The following is a 22,239-nucleotide window of genomic DNA, read 5'->3' on the forward strand; positions in this document are numbered from 1 at the left end:
TTCGGACGAGTGAGATGGGGCCGTGATTAGCTTCACCTGTTGCACAGTGGCTGAGACCTGCACCGCCCTGGGGATGATGATGGTTGGCGACCAGGCGAATCTACATGCATGGTTGTGGGGGCAGATTTTTTTGGCCCGCTTATATTGGTCCAAGATACTCAGCGTTGCCCCCACTTGAAGGACCTTGGCGGTGGGTGGTTGTCAGCGTGGGTGTTGTGGATGGAGCCGAAGTCGACGCAGATGCCGATGGTTCCCGGAGAGCATGCCCAGGATGTGGACGAAGTCGTTGCAGTCAGTAGAAGTGTGTTCGGAGGAAGCCGCAGCTCCTCCTCGCGTGTCTCCCATTGTGGCTCGCGTGGGTGGTGGGCTGGTGACGGCTGGCGACTCGCGATCACGATTCCCTGATAGGAGACGATAGGATGCGCTCGCGATTAGTTTCCTAATAATTAGATACGTTCGTGATTAGTTATCTAATAGGATGCAACCATGATTAGTTTCCCAATAATTAGATGCGTTCGTGATTAATTTCCTAATAGGATGGCTCGTAATTATTTTCCTAATAATACGATGCACGCGTGATTTTTTTTCCTAATAATAGGATGAGTTTGTAATTAGTTTCCTAATAATTAGATGTGCCCGTGATTAGTTTCTTAATAGGATGTGTCCGTGATTATAGTTTCCTAATCGACCAGGCATGGACTTTCATATTTTCCTCCACGGTGGAGTACGGTCAGTCAATGTAAATTGCTAAGTGCACACAGAGAACAGATTCGGTTAAGGATAGCCGTTAGATTGAGTTTAGTGGGACTAATCATGCGGTGGTAATGTATCCGTGTACGTTTTGTGGGGTGCACTTAGAGAAGATAATGTTTGCTCTTTTATAAGTAGTATAGAATAATAGGATGAGTTTGTGATTAGTTTCCTAATAATTAGATGTGCCCGTGATTAGTTTCTTAATAGGATGTGTCCGTGATTATAGTTTCCTAATCGACCAGGCATGGACTTTCATATTTTCCTCCGCGGTGGAGTATGGTCAGTCAATGTAAATTGCTAAGTGCACACAGAGAACAGATTCGGTTAAGGCTAGCCGTTAGATTGAGTTTAGTGGGACTAATCATGCGATGGTAATATATCCATGTACGTTTTGTGAGGTGCACTTAGAGAAGATAATGTTTGCTCTTTTATAAGTAGTATAGATATAGATCAATAAGATCTGCGCCTTTTCCGAGCAGATCGATCTGCGCGCATGCCGGCCGCCCACATGGAGGGCACCGTCGGCGACGGCAATGGTGTATGCTTCCCCTACGACGTGCTACTCGACATCCTCCGCCGCCTCCCCCGCCGCGCCGTCGCCAAGTCCCGCTGCGTCTGCCGTGTGTGGCGCGCCCTCCTCGACGCGCACAAGCCCCTCCCCCCGATTGTGTTCTTCGACGTGACCATCGGCGGCACCCCTGCAGGCCGCATCGTGATGGAGCTCTTCGCCAACGACGTGCCCAAGACGGCGGAGAACTTCCGCGCTCTATGCACCGGCGAGAAGGGCATCGGCAGGAGCGGCAAGCCGCTGCACTACAAGGGCACAGCGTTCCACCGTGTGACCCCCGACATCATTATCCAGGGCGGGGACTTCACCAAGGGCAACGGCACCGGCGGCGAGTCCATCTATGGCGGCAAGTTCCCCGACGAGAATTTCATCCGCAAGCACATCAAGCCCGGGATGGTCTACATGGCCAACGCGGGGCCCAACGCCAATGGCTCCCAGTTCTTCATTTGCCTCGTCCCCTGCCCTTGGCTTGACGGCAAGCACGTAGTCTTTGGCGAGGTCGTCGAGGGCATGGATGTCCTCAGGAACATCGAGAAGGTGGGCTCCCTCAGCGGCAGCTGCACCATGCCCGTCGTCATCGCCGATTGCGGCTAGCTCTAGGCCTACGCGCCCCGCGGCCATTAGTCAGCAATTCGTCTTCCTCGGATGTCTTGTCGTCGGTCTAAATAACAGGTTTGCATGCGTCGTGTTGGGTCTTCCCATTGTCCATCCAATGAGATCTCCATGATTGCATGATTTAGGAGGGTTTTACCCTAGTGAACTCTTTAGGCTGCCCGATCTCTGTCCGGCCGCTATGGTTATCTTCCATCAAATTTTGCAAGCGGCTAGAACAATTTGTAATCAAATCAAAGGATATAAATGCGCCGTTCGTCATTGAATTCTTGCGAGATTTTTTTGTCCACCACCAAGCCTTCTCAGGTATGTGTTATATTTATGGGGTTGCAGAGGAAAGTATGTTTTATGCACTAGTGTCTTGCACAAAGGCGCGTGCGTTGCGTTTGGCCATGAGCGGATGAGGGATATATGGGATCTCCCCCGAGATGGTTTTTTGTCAATTCCGGACCCTAGTGGTTGTTAATTTTGCTTGAAATTATAAGTTGTTCGGTGCGTTCGCAATTTCTATTTATGTGATTTTTAGAGAGTGGAGGGAGACCGTCCTCAGATCAGTTAAATATCTGCAGAGCTATTGAGCGTCATTCTCGGGCTGCCATGGAGTTTCGTGTGTGGACACCAACGGCAAGGAAAATCTGTATTATCTCAATACCATAACAGGTTGACCTTCCTCTCCCGCGGTTACAAATGTTGTGTGCCTGCCTTCTTCATCTGAAGGTGTTAAGATAAATGTGGGTGTGAGCTTTCCAATGGTGAGGTCACTACATTTGCTTGGGATTTTATTCCCATTTGCTCCAGTGTGTAAAAGGCGGAGCTGCATGCTAACCTAGTAGGCATCTACATCGGTGACACTCTTCACTGACCTATTATTTTCAAGACTGCTAGAGCAACTCCAAGAGCTTCATTAAGAAACTTCCTCTTACGGGATGACTATAAAATTTAGATGAGTTGCCCGAGAGCTCTTTCAGTCAGTTCCAAGCAACTTATTCCCCTGAATCTATTTTATTTTATCTTATTTTAATTAGACAAAAAATAAATAATTGTTGTCAAAGGGCGGCGTGAGAGAGGTGTGGTGGCCAAATTGTAGTCGCCACCGATCCCAATCATAGCCGCCAACAATGCCTTGTTCTGTTCGGGAGGGGTGAGGGAAGGAAAAGATAACGCTTCATGGGCTCGAGAGGGTTGTGCGCGCGGGTGGTTGCCACCATCTGCCAAAATTGTGCGGCTCGTGCCAACCATGTTTTGAAGGAATATTCGCTGGATCTGGTTATCCCGATCCTTCTTAAATCAAAAGTGTGGCATCCCCCCAAAAAATTTGGCTATCCCTGCCCTAGTGGTGGATAGCCTCTCAACCATATGCCCGGTGGGTTGGTTAGCGAGGCATCCCAGTACTTTGTACTAAATCAACGACAAGTAATATGGAACGGAGGGAGTATGTCGCAAGTTCGAACCGTTGAGGGTGCAGTATTTTTACTTCTTTATATTGTTTGTGCTCTTTCGCTGACAGGTGGGACCCACCCGCTGCCACGTAGCCACAATACATATATTGGGATTTGCTCTATATTTGCATGTCCGGACTCTATCTGCTCGTCAGAGTCGGTCAGTCTAGAGGCTGCCATCGTCGTGTTCCTTGTACATGCACGCAGGACTGTTCCCATCCAAGGCCAAAGCAGAATCGATCCCCGCATAGAAATCCCAGTCCTCAAACCGTAGCAGCCATTGATGCGATGGATGGAAGGCCATAAAAAAGGAAGCTCCAACACACAAAACCAAAGGTAAACGTGCGTCTTGGGCATGGACTCGGAATCAACTCACGAACGCGTGCCAGATAGACAGATCCATATCATGCACTACTCGCCTTCTGGCCAGCCGCCAACTCGCCTTCGTTTGCCTCTATCGATACTCGATACCAAGGTCTGCGCCTTCTCCGATCTGTTCGATCTGCAGGCCTGCCGGCCGGCCACATGGAGATGGAGGGGACCGATGGCGATGGCAATGGTGTGTGCTTCCCCTACGACGTGCTACTCGACATACTCTGCCGCCTCCCCCGCCGCGCCGTCGCCAAGTCCCGGTGTGTCTGCCGTGTGTGGCGCGCCCTCTTCGACGCCCACAAGCCCCTCCCTCTAATGGTGTTCTTCGACATGACCATCGGCGGCGCCCCCGCAGGCCGCATCGTGATGGAGCTCTTCGCCAAGGACGTGCCCAAGACGGCGGAGAACTTTCGCGCGCTCTGCACCGGCGAGAAGGGCGTCGGTAAGAGCGGCAAGCCGCTGCACTACAAGGGAACCGCGTTCCACTACATGATCCCAGGCTTCATGTGCCAGGGCGGCGACATAACCAGGGGTGACGGCACCGGCGGCGAGTCCATCTATGGCGACAAGTTCCCCGACGAGAAGTTCGTCCACCAGCACACGCCCGGGATGCTCTCCATGGCCAACGCGGGGCCCAACACCAACGGCTCCCAGTTCTTCATCTGCACCGCCTCCGGCCCGTGGCTCAACCGCCATCACGTAGTCTTCGGCAAGGTCGTCGAGGGCATGGACGTCGTCAATAATATCGTGAAGGTGGGCCCCCACAGCCGCAGCTGCACCAAGTCCATCGTCATTGCCGACTGCGGCTAGCTCCCGCAGACATTCGTCAGCAGTCCGTCGTCCTTCAGTGCCGCCTCGTCGATCTATATAACAAGCTCGCGTTAGTCGTGTCGGGTCTTTATATTATCTGTCCAGTGAGATCTCTAGGGTTCTAGGTGGACTCTTTAGCCTGCTGGATCTGTGTTCGGTGGGCATGGTGATCTTCCATCAAATTTTGCAAAGGCCTAAAACATTTCGTCATAATCAAAACCACAAAGTTTCATAACTTTGACAAATTTATTTTTTTGCTATTTGTTTTGTCCACCAATTTTCCTCAGATATCTTGTGTTGAGGAGGAAAGTATGTTTTATGCTCTGATATGTGTTCTATCGCACAACGGTCATAAGGATAATTGTATGTAACGAAAAACATATATCTCACACGGTTTGTCAATACGAATTGTCTGTTGGTAAACGCACCCGATTCTCCCATAAGTTATGTGTGCAATGGGATCTCCATGGTTGGTTTAGGCGGGTTTTAGGTGACTCTTTAGGCTACTGGGTCTCTGTTCGTGGGCAATGGTTATTTTCCATCAAAATTGGTAAGCTAAAACATTTGGTATATAATCAAACTTTATTTCCCTTTTATTAACTTTCCCTTTTAGACTTTATAGTATTTCATCCAGGATGCAACACGTATTTCACCCCTCTTTAAACTGGTTGTCGGCGAGCGCGCCGGCCTGGAGACGGCCAGCTCCGCCGATCTGTGGGATGTGGTGTGCGGCGGCAGCCATTGTGATGCGAAGGCCAGAAAGGAAGTTCCAACACACACAAAATTACCAAAATGTGTGTGTTAGACATGAACTCGGAATCAACTCACATAACAAACGGAGACGAAAACCATCTCACCAGCCACCAGTACTTATTTATACAACTCGATCGATCGCCACCGGTCCTGTATGTACAACTCACCATTGTTTCCCTCGACCGGTCTTATTCATAACATAAGATGTTCTAACTTTTTTGAATCGGATGTATATGGATATGTTTTAGTATGTTTGTTCGCTCATTTCAGTGTGTACCTAGTCCATACTAAAATATCCAAGACATCTTATTTGCCAACGGAGGGAGTAGTAATCAAAGAGAGGAATTTCATAAATATATAAACAATTAGACAACAGAAATATTTGAGATATTTTGGAGTATTTCACATTATGTTTCAGGTATAGGAGCACAAAAATCGAGATGCTGGAATGGCAAAATCCAAGTTATCGTTGGGCACAACATTGCGAACTCGATTTGTATTATTGGTATAATTCTTCTAACATTGAGGTTTATTTCCCTATGAATACCAAATAGTATCAGCCAGAGGGTTCAATATGAGAGCAGTAGAATTTACATAGCTTGTACCATCCAAAACAATAGACCAAGGTATACTAATATGTAATAGGTTTGTTTACAGGCATACACATAATGTGAAGTAATAATATTTAACAGCAAAAGGAGGGGTTGATAATTTGCTAAGTGCAGGCATGGCTTTGCTTATTAGCATCCATGTAATGTAGAATAAAACTTGTGTTCGGACCCTACGACGACAATGTACAGATGGACAGGACCGACGACAATGGCATATGCTTCCCCAACGACGTGCTCCTCGGCATGCATCCTCCCCTGCCAAGTCCCGGCGTGTCTGCCGTGCGTGGCGCGCCCTCACATCACATGACCCACCCATCTAGGAAGGACATGAGCAGAATAAGCATTTCATCCATGGCCCCATACGTGCACCTGTGTCAAACTTCATACAAGAATTTCCTCCTGTGTTCTACTCCCTCCCCGTTCCGAATTACTTGTCGCATATATGGATGTATCTAGATGTATTTTAATTCTAGATACACCCATTTCTGCGACGACTAATTTGGAACGGAGGAAGTACTACTTTGCACGCAATTTCAAAGGAGAATTTCCTTCTTCCTTTCTCCGTGACAACCACAACATGCATCTAAATTCCAGGTGGTGTTATACTGTTACATATAGTCCTTAACTATCACATCAACTTATCATGCATAGTCAATGGACGTAGTATAATGGGCCATATTATGAGAGAGCTGACGAATGGACAAAATTAACCAATCTGGAACAAGGACAACTCTAAGCTCGAGTCTCGTTTTAGTATGATGAGTAACTTTCAGATGCAAAATCACAAAATGAAGAGTAACCTTGTACACAGAACCAAGACCACCTGCAACTGCTGCTTCTTTCTTCCTGACAGCTCCAACAATTCTCTGCCAGAAAATGGTCATGAGCGACGATGATACCCAACACAGAATCGGATCGAGAACGTCAATCCATCAAGACGGCACAGAATCTTATCCGTCAAACTGCCTAAGGTCCACGACACGGCACCATTCCAGCCAAAAAAGGTTTTGCACTTGTAGCTCAAATCGGAAGCGACGGAGTGGGACTAGAACTACCATCCATCAACCGTTTCTAGCAGCAGAGATAGAGAGCGATGGACTATAACTACTAACGCCAAGCTGGCCGCGCTTGAGCTGCTGCTGCTGGCTGACCTCCTCCTGCTGCTGGCTGACCTTCTCCTGCTGCTGCGTGCCCTTGAGCTGCTGCTGGCTGACCTCCTCTGCTGAGGTCCTTTTTTCACGAGCGCTCGTTGACCTGCCCGCGTGGCGCATTGACCCATGCCACGTCAACAATGGGCCCAATAGTAAGTGACACTGCCCAGAAACCTTTAGGACGTTTCTCGCCTGGCGGATGGGCCCTGTGTTGATGTGGCGTGGGTGAACGCGCGACGCAAGCAGGTCAATGAGCGCTCATGAAAAGAGGACCACGGGTGAACCACTTACTAAAGAATTAGGACCTAAAGGTGCATTTTGGAAGAATTAGGACTAAAGTGACACCGCGACGAAACTTTTAGGACCTCTAGTGCATTTAACTCTTTTTTTAAATGGTGTTATGACTTATTTTTAGATAAGCATGATAAATGCAGAACATGTATTCCTCAAGGAAGAAAGGTACTATGAGAACGCACCCCATTCAAGTAAGCATAAAGCAGAGTGGTAACATTAGAACTAAAAAGTGGTCAAAATTCTACTCCCTCCGTTCCTAAATATTTGTCTTTTTAGAGATTTCAAATGGACTACCACATGGGATGAACAGATCATAAATTACTCGAAGCCATACATATCGCATAATGAACAAAATAAGTGATAAGAAAGCACTTTCAGCGTTCAGATAGAAAGTAAACAGGAGGTGTTAAACTTGCTACCTTGTAAAGTTGCTGTTGCCTACTGGATTGAGTCCTTGCCCAGTAAGACTGTTTTTTCTGATTCAGTTTGGAACACTCCACCTAAATTTGATAAGATGGAAAACTGAATGAGTAATGCACAGCCTGAAGAAAGAAAATACAGCTGGTACAATTACCAAACCTAGGTGCTTTCTGGCTATTGATTGTTGCAACATTCAGTCTTGTCTCTACACTTGTACAGAGAAAAGGTGAAAGCAAGTCTTACCTCTAAATGGGGTGTCCGTTTCACTCGATTCGCCAACCTCTGCATCAGGTGCATCATCGTCAATCGGTTGCTCTGAAACACAAAAACTGGTCATCCCGGTACGTACGTTCGATACATGCAGAGACGAACAATGGAACAGTCTGACTAGAGCAAACCCATCAGTAACAACTGGCCAGCACCATTTTCATTCATTCAAATCAAACGTGGAGACTACTGATAGAGCAGATGAAGGGAGGAGCAGTGCGGTACCTTGGACGAGGAGGTCGGCCATGGCCATGGACTGGACGCGGCATCCGTCGGCGCCGCCCCGGCCTAGGGTTTCGGAATCGGGTCGCGGAGGCAGGAGAGGGGCCAGCCAGTCAGTGAGCATGGAGCACCATTTGTACGACGCAACGGAATGTTCCACGCCGAGAAAGGAGCCGTACCTTTGACCAGCGCGTCCCCGGATGAAGCGGCGGCGCGCGCCGGCGGCAGGGGAGGACGAAGAGGCGGGGCCGCGGCGGGCGGCGGCGGCGTCGCACCGGGATCAGGGGCGGGGATCCAGACCCGGCTCCTCTTGCTCCCCGGCATCGCGGCGTCGCAGAACCTCGGCGGTCGGCAGGCGGCGGGCGGCGCGACGGATCAGAGTGAGGAGAGATTTTTTTTGAGCGTGAGGGAGAAGAGAGGGAGGTTGGGGACGAAACTCTCTCCTGGAAATCGGACGAGGCCCTCTCCTTTCTCCTCGCGGCGGGCCCGAGGGCGTGGGCCGGCCCTACCGGCTCGCGGCATGTCCGGCCTGGGCCTGGCTTGCAGGCCGCCGCTGGAGGGGAGGAGTACATATATACAGTATTGATGGAAATCCGTCCAGATATATACTCGCTCCGTTTTAATAAAAAATGCATAAAGTTATAGGCTTGTTCTAAGTCAAACTTATTTTAAGTTTCGCCAAATCTACCAGAAAAATAGACACAACTGCTAAATTAGTCTCATTATTAGATTCATCATAAAATATATATATAGTTATATAATACTCCCTCCGTCCCAAAATAAGCGACTCAACTTTGTACTAATTTTAGTATAAAATTAGTACAAAGTTGAGTTGTTTATTTTGGAACAGAGAGGGTATATATTTGGTGATGTGGATGCTAGTAATTTTTTGTATAAATGAGAAGAGAGCAGATGTGGGGCAAGAAGAGTAGATATAAATCTTTCGATAGGATGCAATCACAATCGCAACGAAAACATATATACTCCCTCCCTTTCAGTTTATATAGATCCCTCACATCGTTAATTTTACAATTGTAATATGAATTGGATATCACAAAATTTGTACCATTAGGAAAATATAGCATTCGAAGTTTTTAATGGCACGTTTTTATAATATAGAACTTTCATTATGTTGGTCAAATTGTCGATCTAGGGATACGGACCTTACAAACAAACAGGAAAGGAGGTACTACTCTCCAAGTACACAAGTAGAAGCAGCCACAACAAGAGAAGCAAACCACAAGGCTCTATCTATGTACAACTAATGGGATTGGTTCTGTCCATATTAGACACACCCACGGAACAGGGTCACACAACAGATCAGCGGAGCCGCACTTTCGCCTCCAGCCAAGGAACCATTACGCTACGATAAGGCGAGCCGCTATCTACGATGAGATTACATGAGCAGCAGAGTCCGCAGAGTCCTTCGGAGGAGGATGCGAGTGCGTGCAGACTCTCGGAGGCTGTCCTTTCATCCACAGGTTCCTCAGCTCCCCCCGCTTTTTACCGAGTGATATGAAAGTTCCTGCAGTTGACATGGTGGTTTTGTTCAAGGCACGGGCTCAAGGATCTGACGATATGAAATTTATTGATGGGCACAAAGGTGGGATTTCCTCCTTACCAAGCGTGAAGGGCACGATGTAAAGAAGAGCCGGTTGGCCGTGACCATCCATGAGATTCAAGGCGACGTAGGTTATCAGAAGACCTAAAGGAGACAAATATACATTATTGTCAGAAGTTCAGGTGAAAAATGCCAACTTATTGCCAGCGGGTTTTACAGAACTGTATGTATCAACATATAGGGTATCAATGGTATTCATGTTATTTTCCGCAAAAAAAAAAACGGTGTTCATGTTCGAAGCAATCAGAAAGGGGGCCTTACTTCATTTATTCAATGAAAAGCACATCCCTAGCAAGAAAAACATTGAAAAGTAACCATGAGTTGTGAATCGCCTTGAGATGCGTTTATTTGAAAGTTGTTTGTATTACATAATTAATTCCATATGAGATAGGACATGATAATTAAGCAAGTCCGCAAACTACAAAAATACAGAAACACATAGTTGATATGGAAGCGGGTGATGTCTTACCAGAACCGTACGCAACCATTGACCACAGAAAGTAACCAGATTGTAAGGTCTTCCTGGCAGCCCAATCGTACCTAAAGAAGATAGGGAAATGTAAATACTAAGTGGAGAGAGCTCAACTACTTGCAAGCATAATGTAAGTTCAAGGAAATTGGCATGCAGTAACACAGCTAATTATCCAGCTAATTATGCATGATGACAGTTGTTCTGCAGCCTCTAATTATGAAATCCACCCTTCCAAAATATATATTAAATTTTACAAATGACAAGCCAGGAACCCAAATTTAGCGCACTAACCTTAGCGCAAAAGCAACCAGCAGTCCTGGAAGAAGGATATCACCAAAGCCTATGATACTGTATCCACCCCATGGATCAAACATGCGTGGGATCTTTAACAGCATGGGTACACCATCTTCGTCAGTGTTATCACCACGTGCAACCTGCAGGCAAATCACAAGCATAACTAGCATGTCTGCGGAGCAAAAAAAGCATAATATCACAATAGTCATTTGTACATACCACAATCATCACGCTCTCATGAAACAACATCTTGGATATGAAAACCCAGAAGATGTCATACAAGAAGGAACAGCCGAGAAGAACAGACCCCACCTGACCAATTATGAGCAAATAAATAATTGGCATCAAGGTCCTTCACTGCATCGAAAGCAGAAACCAAGGAGCAGAAACAATTACCTTAAGATTTGGTATCCTCACAATCTGGATCACAGTAACAATCAGTGCGATACCCTGAAGGCACAAAGCATGATGTTAATCAACAGAGAATAATCACAATGGAGGGTGCAAAAAACAAAACTGCACTTACAAGAACATCTTGCCCAATCCATGCATAGGGCATCCGGCGATAAACAGCCCATAAAACAGCAGAGACGATGCAAAATGGACAAACTGCCAATGTAAGGTATGAAACAGCTCCAAAAAATGGCACTTTTACAAATGATCTTGCGGCGGGTTTAAACCATCTGAAAGATACCACAGTTTTCAGGTCAGTAACACATTTACCCTTTTCTTTAAGCTATTGCTGCAAAACCACAGATTAAAAGGAGAACTGAAACATATCTACACTGCATATACCCAGAAAATATGAATGTATCTCGTAGAGCAATAAATTTACCTTGACAATAAAGCCACCAGGCATGTTTGCAAACCCTGGATAAAAAAGGAAAGCATAATGTGTCATCAGCTCAAGAAATTGGCGACGAAATATAGCAAAATAAGATATCAATGAACGAAATCAAGATCGGTTCACTCTGCAGCTGTACTAGATAAGTGTGATGTTGGTCATTCAACAGCAGCCACAAAGCTATTTGTTCATTTTTGGATAATATCTTTAGTGTTCAAATCAAAAGGTACAGGTTAAAAAGGAAGAACTTCAATGCTCTGTAGGGAAAACGGATGACACCTTTGTTTAAAGAAGGTTTAACATTTAAGGGCCTAATTTAACCATTCTCCAAATTGCATAGATTCATGATTTGTGCCATCTAGTTTTAATGTGGAATACTATATAAGTACTATTCTGTTTTAGTAACTAAGCATACAGTACTACAAATCAAAATTTAAAGCAGTGACCTCGCAAAAAAAAAGCAGTGGCAAAGTTGAAATAAGTATAATTTTAAAAAGGATTTCATCATACGCACCTCTACACCACCAATGCAAAATATAACCACCAGGAGCTCCACAAACCAGTGAGACATCAATTTGTAAAGCATTACCAAAAACAGTGATGCAACCACAATAAACAGCATTGCCGATGTCATGGTGATATCTACCATACCAGTAGAACCTTCGGCCTCAATGTTAACTGAACTTTCATGGCCATCCTATACGAATAATGTGCCTGTTAGTTTCTCTTTCCGAAAATCCAAAATAACTGATCGTATAAAGCATCAACTGAAACCTTTAGAAGTTTCTCTTGTTCAATAAGTGCTTCTCGAGCACTCCATGCTGACCAGTATGATGCGCCAAGAATGGTACCAACAGCCATAAGCCATAGAAACACCTCAGCCGTATCAACTAGGGGTCGATCTGGAGAGTATAACTGCACTGACACTGAGAAAATTGAAAGAGCCTATTAGCTATAAATATAATATGGTAGAAGAGTACCAAATACATAAATAAATAAATAAACCAAATATAGGGGTTAGACAACCTTGTGTTCACGGGGCAATGTACAAGATTTGAGGGGATTAAAGACCTAATGATTTACCTTTACCAAGTGAGAGAAGACCCTGTAAAATGGTGCCTGCATCTTTTGGCAGAAGAACTGCAGGTATATTTATATCCAGATCCGTTTCATTTTGATCACAAACCATCTTGTATAGCTCTGCAAGCAAACATATGCCATTTGTTAACGCCTAACACACGTGTGGAAAGACAAGGCATGAGCCAAAAGTGTGCTCTTCTAAATACGCAAACATGCACCGCCAAATGTGCACGCGCAACTATGAAAAACAATTGTCCAATAAATAATCAAAAGGCTAAAGTAAGGTTGTGATAGGTCATTCTAGTGGTAAAAAATGGTATATACATTTTCAGGCAACTTGTTTTGTTGATCCGCACTCAAAGGTAGGGCATTTCCCATCGATATAGGAACTTTTGTACCTCATGTCCTCATTTAACTGTATCCTAACATGTTATCTTCTAATTGAACACCAGTTAAGAAAGATCATAAATGGAAAACATTGCATGTTGAATTTTATTAGACAGGTCATATTGGGCATACCATGCCGATTATTCAGGATTATAATAGCAGAAGCACCAGCATCTTCAGCAACCTTAGCTTTTGTAGTGAACTTACAATCTCCTCTTTGCACTAGCAAAACTTCTCCAGCGACCTAAATCAAAGAATAATTAATCACTACATAACAACGTAGGATACTATAAAAAAATCGCAAACAGCTAAATCATGTTTTTCCAGAAAGGTAACCTTTTCTTTGAGAGGGGTACAACAATCAAAAGGGTCTGCTATTAGTAGTCCTGTCCGGTTCGCGTGCTTTTCCTTTGACTCTATTATGGGGCCAAACCGAGCACCAACACCAACAAACTCATCGGTCTCTCTGTTTTTGACCCAAGTTTGCACCTTTACCTGATAACAAGGTGAGGAAACAAAATTTGAGAGTGAGTACATTGTCCATTAAAAAGAAGTAGATGCTAAAGTATAAAATCTCCGTCGGGAAATAAGAAAGAGCTGCAGCGTTGAGGATGAAGAGAAGCATCGGAGATTCAGAGACAACCATACTTTTCCCTTGTTGGTGTGGGAACCGAACCCTCACGTGTTGGCTCCTCTTGCGTAAACCATTAGGTGGGTCAGCACTACGATATAGAGCCTAAACGACAAAGTTGATTGTACTAACCAAATTTCAATTTTCGCGCCCTTGAGTTGTGGCCTTACATCCCTCCCATCGTTTACTTAACACTAAAAGGCAAACAGCCACCTCCATCTAGGTAAGTGGTAACCCAAGAGCCCACCGGAGCGGTATTACGACAACAACAACAAAGCCTTTAGTCCCAAACTAATGAGGCTCTGAGTTGGTAACATAAGCCCAGTTGGAGCTCATTGGTCATAATATACACAGCTTATGACCGCCGATTAGATAAGAAAAAAACTAAGTAGGCGATAGACAATATATCTGCTCGAGTGGATTACGCGCACAGCAGTGTATCAACAAGTAATTGGGTGGAAGTTGGAAATGACTATGGATATCTTTGAGGTCCTAGCATTCTCCTACATGATTCCAGGACATCAATACCTGCTGCAGGTTGGATCATCAGTATCACCCATCCAGCACATCTAGGAAAACTCCAGCAGCTTTGAAGACTAGTCCAATCAGCTTAATAAGATAAAGCTAGATACTAACCCTCGATAGCGACATGTATTAGCTAACAAGACCATGCAATGTCAAAGCCATAATTGCCCCCATTGACCAACTTCTGACTTGTAAAACCGGCCATTTCTCGAACCTACACCGTGACAACTAAAAGCCTCAGATAGCTCGTATGGTGCTCAGTCTCATGTCAAATACAGTAGTAAGTAACTGTCCTTAGCCCCTGATCAAATACTACTATACTAGCACCACCAGCAACATAGTCCTCCAGGATAGTTAATTAGCGGCGGAATCTCCTCAGCTCGCAGTACAAAAATACCTAACTCCACGCAGAGCTGGCCGGTGTTCCTCCAGAGCCGAAGCCGGAGCACCTGCCCGGATCGACCTAACTGAATTCCCGGTAACCAAAAGCTGCGCCGCCTAACTCCGCCATCCGCGGATCGAGCACGCGCGCGGCTCCTCAGGCTCCGGGATCGCTCGCCCGTCCAGACCGGAGCTCCACCGGCCACCCGGGCACGGCTCGGAATCGAGAACTGGGGCCGGCAGCTCCACTCACTCGGGAGAAGCTGGGGTGAGGAGGGAGGGGAGGGGGCGTGGCGGGGGACGTACGAGCATGAAGTCGTTGGAGCAGCCGGGGATCTTGGGCGCGTCGTCGTCCTGGTGGACGATGTCGCCGCCGGCGGCCACCCCCGCGAGCGCCGCCGCCACCAGCAGCAGCGCCGCCGCCGTCGCCCGCGCCCCGGCGCCCATCCTCGCGCTTACGGTGGGGCCTGGATTGCTGGGTGGAGGGATCGGCCGCGAGCAGCTCGGTCGACGGCTGGAATGGCCGGCCGGACGGGGAGAAAGAGGGAGGGAGGGATGAGATAGATCTGTCTGCGAGTGAGCGTCGGGCGGAGGCTGCAACTGGGGCCGGCGCCGCACGGGGGGAGATGTGTAGGCTGTGGGGCCCGCATGCCAGTAACTAAGCCGGCTTCTTTCACGTGCTCTTTCTTTCTTGGGCTTGGGTTAGTTAAGTGGAAGTGGAAGTGGAAGTGGAGCAAGCAATCTTGTGAGTTCCATTCCGGGCTCTCATCACTTGCTCCATTCAGCATTTTGCCTTTGCTATTTGCTAAAGAAACCTTGCCGGAGTACAATAATAGTACTCCCTCTGTAAACTAATATAAAAGCATTTAGATTACTACTTTAGTGATTTAAAAGCTTTTATATTAGTTTACGGAGGGAGTACTACATTAAACTTGCTCTTGTAAAGAGAATATTAATACAAGTTGCCAACTAGTGGTGTTTTTTGAAAAGCTTGTTCGAAAATACACGTCGTTTTGCAATTTGGAGGCGAACATTCAATAGTTGTTCGTATGGTTATGGCAGTGAGGTTGTGGGTTGGGATGCGGCCGGCGATGAGGGAGGTGACTGTATGTCTTGGTGACGACGTCGGGCCGATGGGGACGGTTGAGGGGGTGGGGGTTATTGTGGATGAAGATGGGTTGTGATGGCGTAAATGACCGACTCATAAGTTGGATAGAAAACATGAAAAATCGCTGGCATGTGAGATCCCAACTGGCAAAATAACAAATTGGATCCATAAAGCTTGTTTTTTTGATGACGTGTGCAATGACAAGGAGTGACATGGTACCATTTGATTTGGAGGATTTAGCTGAAATCAATAACTAAATTATTCAGCCTGTTTTTTGTCGCCATTGCCGACGAGCAGTGACAATTAGCGTGTGGATCTGTGTTAACTCATTATATTTGAGTTAAAGTTCGGTAACTTTATTTGACTGAATTTGGTCATAACTTCATGTAAGCCCATCTGCATACACAACATATCTTCCAACCAAATATCATCCTCGTCGTGTCATCTCATTGAAGAAGACTGGCACGAAAACATAAAAGGATTGGAACACAACTAGATGTTGAAGTGAAGGCTCCTTGCGCTCCATCTAGAAAGAATGTGTCTTCCCTGTCAGCTTCTACCAACCATGATTTAATGAACCATGCAAAGACTATGACCATGTGTTTATTAGCTATGTTTTGTGCAAGAATTGAGAAGTTGTTTCGTTTGGGCGTTTTCTCCAACTTGGATGCAGAACTACAAGTGTCCAGAATTGAAAGAAGAGTAAACACCATATTTATGTCTCTTTGAGTAAAATCACTACCATTAACTCAGCACTCTCCTCCATGCATGTCTACTTATATGGTGTGTGTGTGTGTGTGCGTGTGCGTGTGCGTGTGTGTGTGCGTGTGTGTGTGTGTGTTCTTAATATTCCCCTTAAGATTCTTCAGCATATCGATAAGATCCCACGCCATTGTCTATGGAGTGGGAAAAGTGATCAAGGTGAAACTTGTATTTCTCTCGTGTCTTTGGACAGAGGGTTATATCCAATGGATAAAGTTGGGTCGGGAGTAATTAACCTCGAAACAGGCTTTCGCCCCGCTTTTATATATGAAGCACCACACCAAGATAGACGGCGGAACGAATACATTGTGATGAGGAGATCCTCTTACAAAGCAAATCTACAAATATAACAAGAAGCATAGGACTAGCCTAGCACCTCGACGAGGCCCAACCGAAGACGCCTGGGCTCCATGACAACGCCCCCAAGAGGGTGACGACACAAAGTGTCACCGCTATCGAGCTTGAACAAACAAACAAACAAGGGTTTTCACCCGGAGCCCTGGTACAAGGAGGAAACCCACGACGACTCTTCAAGAAGAAAGCGTCGACGGCGCCAAAGCGCGAAGCTTTCGCTCAGAAACTCGTTTGCACCACCAAGAGGCACCCCGACCAACATCACGACGAAGTACAACCAAGTCACACTAGATCTGGGCACTGTTACTTCCAAAAGAAGACGACAAGCAAGGACCTCCCTCCACTACACCCCTCGCCGCACACACAACAAAGAGGTACAATGACTACGTTGAAGGTTCCACGTCACGTCAGAGGAAGCCGGGCATGTATGTTCAAAAACCCCGGCTGGAGAGGGATGATGATCAGAGAAGAAACTTGTCATAGCAGCCACGACCGATGGAGAAGAAGAGAGGGTCCAAGCAGGTTGGGGTTGTGAAGGGAGACTCGGAGAGATATGCACCACATGATGCGTTCATTGGTGAGAAGCGACAGAAGGTGTCGTTAGTCTTTGAGCGTATCGAGGAGAACACGTTAGCAGCGGACCCCGCTTTGCGGGGCCGTCGATCCCAATGATCATCTTGGCCTGGAACTGTCGTGGTTTGGGGTTGGACGTGACAGTGGACGAATTGAGAGACCTGATTAGGTCATACAAACCAAGGGTGGTTTTCTTAAGTGAGACAAAAAAAAGTGCAGCTATGAACAAACTGAAGTGGAGTATGGGTTTTAAACATGGGGAAATATTGATTGTGTGGGCCGAAGTGAAGGGATGGCATTATGGTGGAGAGATGGTTATGATGTCACATTGCGACCATTGAAAAACAGTAAAACGGAGCCACCTATGAGCCTCCACAACGATTTGGAGCTATAAACCGTCGGATCACTCTAACGTGTGATGTAGATCGTCCCGAGGTCGTTCAGACGTTCCATTTACCACCTCACGGGCCGCTGCTCTGCGGAACGAGCTCCTGTTCCTGTTCGTGATTGGGCCTTGAAAGGCCCATGCCCAAGTACGGTTTCTGTCTCGAGCGTTTGTCCATGGCGGCTGCCGTCCCTTCTCTCTCCCTCTCTCCGCAGGCGGCGGCAATGGCCGCGGCGTACGGGAGAGACGGGCACAAAAAAGACGGGAATTCGCCGATAGGACAGCGACGGGTGCGTGCGACCTAATAACCTTCAGGTTTTACATCGCCATACCCCATCACAGCCGGCCAGGTCAGATCCCCTTGTGGGCAGGATGAATGAACCAGAGGAGTGTTGGAAATATGCCCTAGAGGCAATAATAAAAGTATTATTATTATATTTCTTTGTTCATGATAATTGTCTTTATTCATGCTACAACTGTATTATCCGGAAATCGTAATACACGTGTGAATACATAGACCATAATATGTCCCTAGTAAGCCTCTAGTTGACTAGCTCGTTGATCAACAGATAGTCATGGTTTCCTGGCTATGAACATTGGATGTCATTGATAATGGGATCACATCATTAGGAGAATGATGTGATGGACAAGACCCAATCCTAAGCATAGCGCAAGATCGTGTAGTTCGTTTGCTAGAGCTTTTCCAATGTCAAGTATCTTTTCCTTTAACCATGAGATCGTGTAACTCTCGGATACCGTAAGAGTGCTTTAGGTGTACCAAACGTCACAACGTAACTGGGTGACTATAAAGGTGCACTACAGGTATCTCCGAAAGTGTCTGTTGGGTTGACACGGATCGAGACTGGGATTTGTCACTCCGTATGAAGGAGAGGTATCACTGGGCCCACTCGGTAATGCATCATCATAATGAGCTCAAAGTGACCAAGTGTCTGGTCACGGGATCATGTATTACGGTACGAGTAAAGTGACTTGCCGGTAACGAGATTGAACAAGGTATTGGGATACCGACGATCGAGTCTCGGGCAAGTAACATACCGATTGACAAAGGGAATTGCATACGGGGTTGATTGAATCCTCGACATCGTGGTTCATCCGATGAAATCATCGTGGAGCATGTGGGAGCCAACATGGGTATCCAGATCCCGCTGTTGGTTATTGACCAGAGAGTCGTCTCGGTCATGTCTGCATGTCTCCCGAACCCGTAGGGTCTACACACTTAAGGTTCGGTGACGCTAGGGTTGTGAAGATATGTATATGCAGTAACCCGAATGTTGTTCGGAGTCCCGGATGAGATCTCGGACGTCACGAGGAGTTCCGGAATGGTCCGGAGGTAAAGAATTATATATAGGAAGTGCTATTTCGGCCATCGGGACAAGTTTCGGGGTTATCGGTATTGTACCGGGACCACCGGAAGGGTCCCGGGGGCCCACCGGGTGGGGCCACCTGTCCCGGGGGGCCACATGGGCTGTAGGGGGTGCGCCTTGGCCTACATGGGCCAAGGGCACCAGCCCCAAAAGCCCATGCGCCTAGGGTTCCACAAAAGGGAAGAGTCCCAATGGTGGAAGGCACCTCTAGGTTCCTTGGGGGGGAGGGAAACCTCCTTGGCCGCCGCCCCTAGGAGATTGGATCTCCTAGGCTGGCGCACCCCCCCCTTGGCCCTCCTATATATAGTGGGGGAGAGGAGGGACTTCATACCTTAGCCTTTGGTGCCTCCCTCTCTCCCCGTTACGTCTTTCTCTCGTAGTGTAGGCGAAGCCCTGCTACTGTGACGCCCTGCATCCACCACCACGCCGTCGTGCTGCTGGATCTTCATCAACCTCTCCTTCCCCCTTGCTGGATCAAGAAGGAGGAGACGTCTCCCATCCCGAACGTGTGTTGAACGCGGAGGTGCCGTCTGTTCGGCGCTTGGTCATCGGTGATTTGGATCACGTCGTGTTCGACTACTTCATCCCCGTTCTTTGAACGCTTCCGCTCGCGATCTACAAAGGTATGTAGATGCATCCGATGACTCGTTGCTAGATGAACTCATAGATGGATCTTGGTGAAACCGTAGGAAAATTTTTGTTTTCTGCAACGTTCCCCAACAAGGAGAGGAGGTAAGAATAAAGATTGATGGAGTAGATGGGGCCCCCCCGTTCAGGCTGGCAGCAGACTCTACCCCTTCCATTCTCTGCCCTCCTGGTACCCAGGCAAGGAGTTGATCTCCAAAACCTAGCAACTCTCAATTTGGAGCACTATATTGGATGTGGATCCAATTCCACGATCATTTGATGATTTGAAGTGTGTCAACCTTCCATATGTTGCAAGCGGCTACTCTGTTTAAAAAAAATGCTAATGGATATTAGATTATTCCTTGGAGAACCAAATTCTGCTTGATCTGTTGAGATAATTTTATCATGGGTTTGTTTGTCTTCCAGGGTAGTCTAAAATCAGTGAATATTTTAGTCTGATGTGCCTGTTAGAGATATGGTTGGCTAGATGAGAATTTTAATTAGGTTGGCTAGATGTTTCAAATTCCACCAATCCTATTTTTTTTCATTTTTGGATATCTGCAGTTAAAAGAAATAAAATTCATGATGGATAGACTAGAACCAAAGGCTCCCTTATCTGATGGTACTACAACACATTATAAGGTTGCAGAATCTAGACTTCTTAGTATTTGCATTTGACTATATTTGCAAGCCAGGACATTGATGTATAACTGCAGTTTGTCAATGAAATTGTAGGTACTATTTATTTGCTTAGGCGCGAAGATATGTCCAGCTTTTCTTGTGTTTTATGGGTGGGCATTTGCAAATAGCCAAATGCTGCACCCATGAACATGACTCATTTTCTAAACAGTATCATAAGCACTATTGAGCTGATCATTTTTTATATTTTTGCACTTTCTCACTACAACTAAAATCCAGATACCCCCCCCCCTTTGATGTAGATGTGTTGATATGTAAACATCAAGGGATTCAAATTTTCTACACTATACTTGAGGATACTATTCATTTGCATGTTATTTTCAAAATATATAACAAATTTGTTTTAATCATGGGCATGAGCTCCGCCAATCATTAAAGGAGGGTTCACATAATGAACTTGCCCACAACAAGCTAATACAACACCAAACTGAGAATCAATTACTACCTAAAAGTAAGAAGCTACTACTTTCTTGAGAGAAAGAAACAGACTCATTGTATATATATCCTCCCTCTCTTCTTTTATTCCTCTATGCTTGCAAATCACAGAATGAAGTCAAGTGTACAACTTAACATTTTTTAATGGACATCTTGTGGACAATTTATCATGGTAAGTAACTTGGCCCAATGGTTCTCTATTGACTAATCTTCTTATGGTAGAAAGAAGAGCTCAATACATGCTACAGTCCATAGGGCCTTCCAAAAGGTATGATCATATTACTATAATCACAGGTGGCAATTTGCTCCAGATAGCAGGTTTTTCGATCACTCTGAAGAACTTTAGCTAATTATGGTGGATTTTATATATACGATGTTTGTGTCCAGGAAAGAAGTGATGTTTTAAATACGGTCCAGCTTTATGTAACTTTCGTTTTCTCGATATTTTCCCACTTGCTACTCCTTAACTATTTGTAACATGTCAAAGAAAAAAAGAGATTTGGGAGCTATAATGCACTTCACTATTTAGCTTATATTTATAGTTCTAGCTTTTTTTACGAAGTTACCATCTATGTAATCTTCCTCCCTATAATAGAGAAATTGAGCCTTTTTGCCGCTCGGTTATCTCTTACATGCTTGGTTGTTCCAACCACCTTAGGCCTTTGATTTGTTCTTTTCTGTTAAAGCTTATCTATTTAGTGAGGAAATTTTTTTTCAGTGGTTGGTTTTCTTGACCGTCGGTCAGTTTTGAATATATAATAAGGTAGAAGTATTTTTTCAAATGAAAAGAAAAGTGGTTGACGTCCTCAGCGTTAATTTTGCATATTCATGTAAATAATTTCTACCTGCTAATTGTATGGGATATGCTAAACAGATTAAATGAATCACTATTTATTTGCTCATCTTTTGTCATGTTATGCATTTGTCTGAATGTTATATTTGTTTATAGAACATCTTTTAATTGTTTATATTGAAAAGTAAAAAAGCATAATCATCAAAGTACCTTTCATCACTTCACTGCATCAACACTGGCGGGCGCGGCGACGCGCGTCTTCATGTTCTAGTGGTGTCAATATTTCATGGATGCTGTTATATCTAGTGAGGAGGGCCCTTGGAGATTCATTGAAATCTACGGCGAACCTCGGACGGAGCTGCAAAGGAAGACTTGGGACGCTATTTGCTACCTAAGAATCCAAGATGACTTCCCGTGGTTGTGTGCAGGAGATTTTAATGAGGCTTTTTGGCAAGAAGAACATAAGGGGGAAAACGAAAGAGGTTGGTCACAAATGGAGGAATTCAGGGATTGTTTTACGGAGTGTGGCCTTCTTGACTTGGGGTACTCTGGTTATGCTTATACTTGGGACAATAACAGAGACAGAGAAGACAATGTTCAGGTTCGTTTGG

At 45.8% G+C, this 22,239-nt stretch overlaps 4 protein-coding genes across 5 annotated transcripts; 2 read left to right on the plus strand and 2 right to left on the minus strand.

Moving 5' to 3' along the window:
* Positions 1-1,261: 1,261 nt before the first annotated feature.
* On the plus strand, positions 1,262-2,212 carry LOC125517078 (peptidyl-prolyl cis-trans isomerase-like). Its single transcript, XM_048682286.2, has one exon. The coding sequence runs from the start codon at positions 1,262-1,264 to the stop codon at positions 1,913-1,915; it is 654 nt and encodes a 217-aa protein (XP_048538243.2). The 3' UTR covers positions 1,916-2,212.
* A 1,626-nt stretch (positions 2,213-3,838) lies between these two features.
* On the plus strand, positions 3,839-5,725 carry LOC125513119 (peptidyl-prolyl cis-trans isomerase-like). Its single transcript, XM_048678163.2, has one exon. It carries the CDS (start codon positions 3,898-3,900, stop codon positions 4,552-4,554), a length of 657 nt encoding a protein of 218 aa, XP_048534120.2. The 5' UTR covers positions 3,839-3,897; the 3' UTR covers positions 4,555-5,725.
* A 199-nt stretch (positions 5,726-5,924) lies between these two features.
* Positions 5,925-8,723, minus strand: LOC125515571 (uncharacterized). Of its 2 annotated transcripts, none has more exons than XM_048681064.2 (5): positions 8,452-8,722; positions 8,276-8,338; positions 8,027-8,098; positions 7,783-7,863; positions 5,925-6,234 (listed from the first exon to the last, which is right to left on the minus strand). In XM_048681064.2, exons 1-4 carry the CDS (start codon positions 8,594-8,596, stop codon positions 7,802-7,804), a joined length of 342 nt encoding a protein of 113 aa, XP_048537021.1. In that variant the 5' UTR covers positions 8,597-8,722; the 3' UTR covers positions 5,925-6,234; positions 7,783-7,801. The 2 variants fall into 2 exon arrangements, with proteins under 2 accessions (XP_048537021.1, XP_048537022.1); XM_048681065.2 differs by lacking the exon at positions 5,925-6,234 and adding an exon at positions 6,241-6,784 and having other exon boundaries at positions 8,452-8,723.
* Positions 8,724-9,377: 654 nt separating this feature from the next.
* Positions 9,378-15,117, minus strand: LOC125515573 (signal peptide peptidase-like 4). The gene is made up of 14 exons (XM_048681066.2): positions 14,814-15,117; positions 13,307-13,465; positions 13,103-13,214; positions 12,587-12,703; positions 12,278-12,429; positions 12,018-12,200; positions 11,495-11,529; positions 11,186-11,342; positions 11,056-11,109; positions 10,879-10,971; positions 10,657-10,799; positions 10,363-10,433; positions 9,894-9,977; positions 9,378-9,797 (listed from the first exon to the last, which is right to left on the minus strand). The coding sequence occupies exons 1-14, from the start codon at positions 14,952-14,954 to the stop codon at positions 9,658-9,660; spliced, it is 1,641 nt and encodes a 546-aa protein (XP_048537023.1). The 5' UTR covers positions 14,955-15,117; the 3' UTR covers positions 9,378-9,657.
* Positions 15,118-22,239: the final 7,122 nt, after the last annotated feature.

The sequence above is a fragment of the Triticum urartu genome, chromosome 6A, assembly GCF_056163025.1.
Source record: "Triticum urartu cultivar PI428250 chromosome 6A, HENAU_Tu73, whole genome shotgun sequence".
Classification (NCBI taxonomy): Eukaryota; Viridiplantae; Streptophyta; class Magnoliopsida; order Poales; family Poaceae; genus Triticum; species Triticum urartu.

What these genes read in the sequence shown, in the direction of transcription:
- LOC125517078 (XM_048682286.2), top strand. Translation starts at nt 1,262, where the DNA reads ATGGAGGGCACCGTCGGCGACGGCAATGGTGTATGCTTCCCCTACGAC.
- LOC125513119 (XM_048678163.2), top strand. Translation starts at nt 3,898, where the DNA reads ATGGAGATGGAGGGGACCGATGGCGATGGCAATGGTGTGTGCTTCCCC.
- LOC125515571 (XM_048681064.2), bottom strand. Translation starts at nt 8,596, where the DNA reads ATGCCGGGGAGCAAGAGGAGCCGGGTCTGGATCCCCGCCCCTGATCCC. An exon ending in GGCCGACCTCCTCGTCCAAG is followed by an intron (nt 8,099 to 8,275) that starts GTACCGCACTGC and finishes TTTGTGTTTCAG; the next exon opens with AGCAACCGATTGACGATGAT. An exon ending in AACGGACACCCCATTTAGAG is followed by an intron (nt 7,864 to 8,026) that starts GTAAGACTTGCT and finishes TATCAAATTTAG; the next exon opens with GTGGAGTGTTCCAAACTGAA.
- LOC125515573 (XM_048681066.2), bottom strand. Translation starts at nt 14,954, where the DNA reads ATGGGCGCCGGGGCGCGGGCGACGGCGGCGGCGCTGCTGCTGGTGGCG. An exon ending in TGAGGATACCAAATCTTAAG is followed by an intron (nt 10,972 to 11,055) that starts GTAATTGTTTCT and finishes ATAATTGGTCAG; the next exon opens with GTGGGGTCTGTTCTTCTCGG. An exon ending in AATGGTTGCGTACGGTTCTG is followed by an intron (nt 9,978 to 10,362) that starts GTAAGACATCAC and finishes TGTCTCCTTTAG; the next exon opens with GTCTTCTGATAACCTACGTC.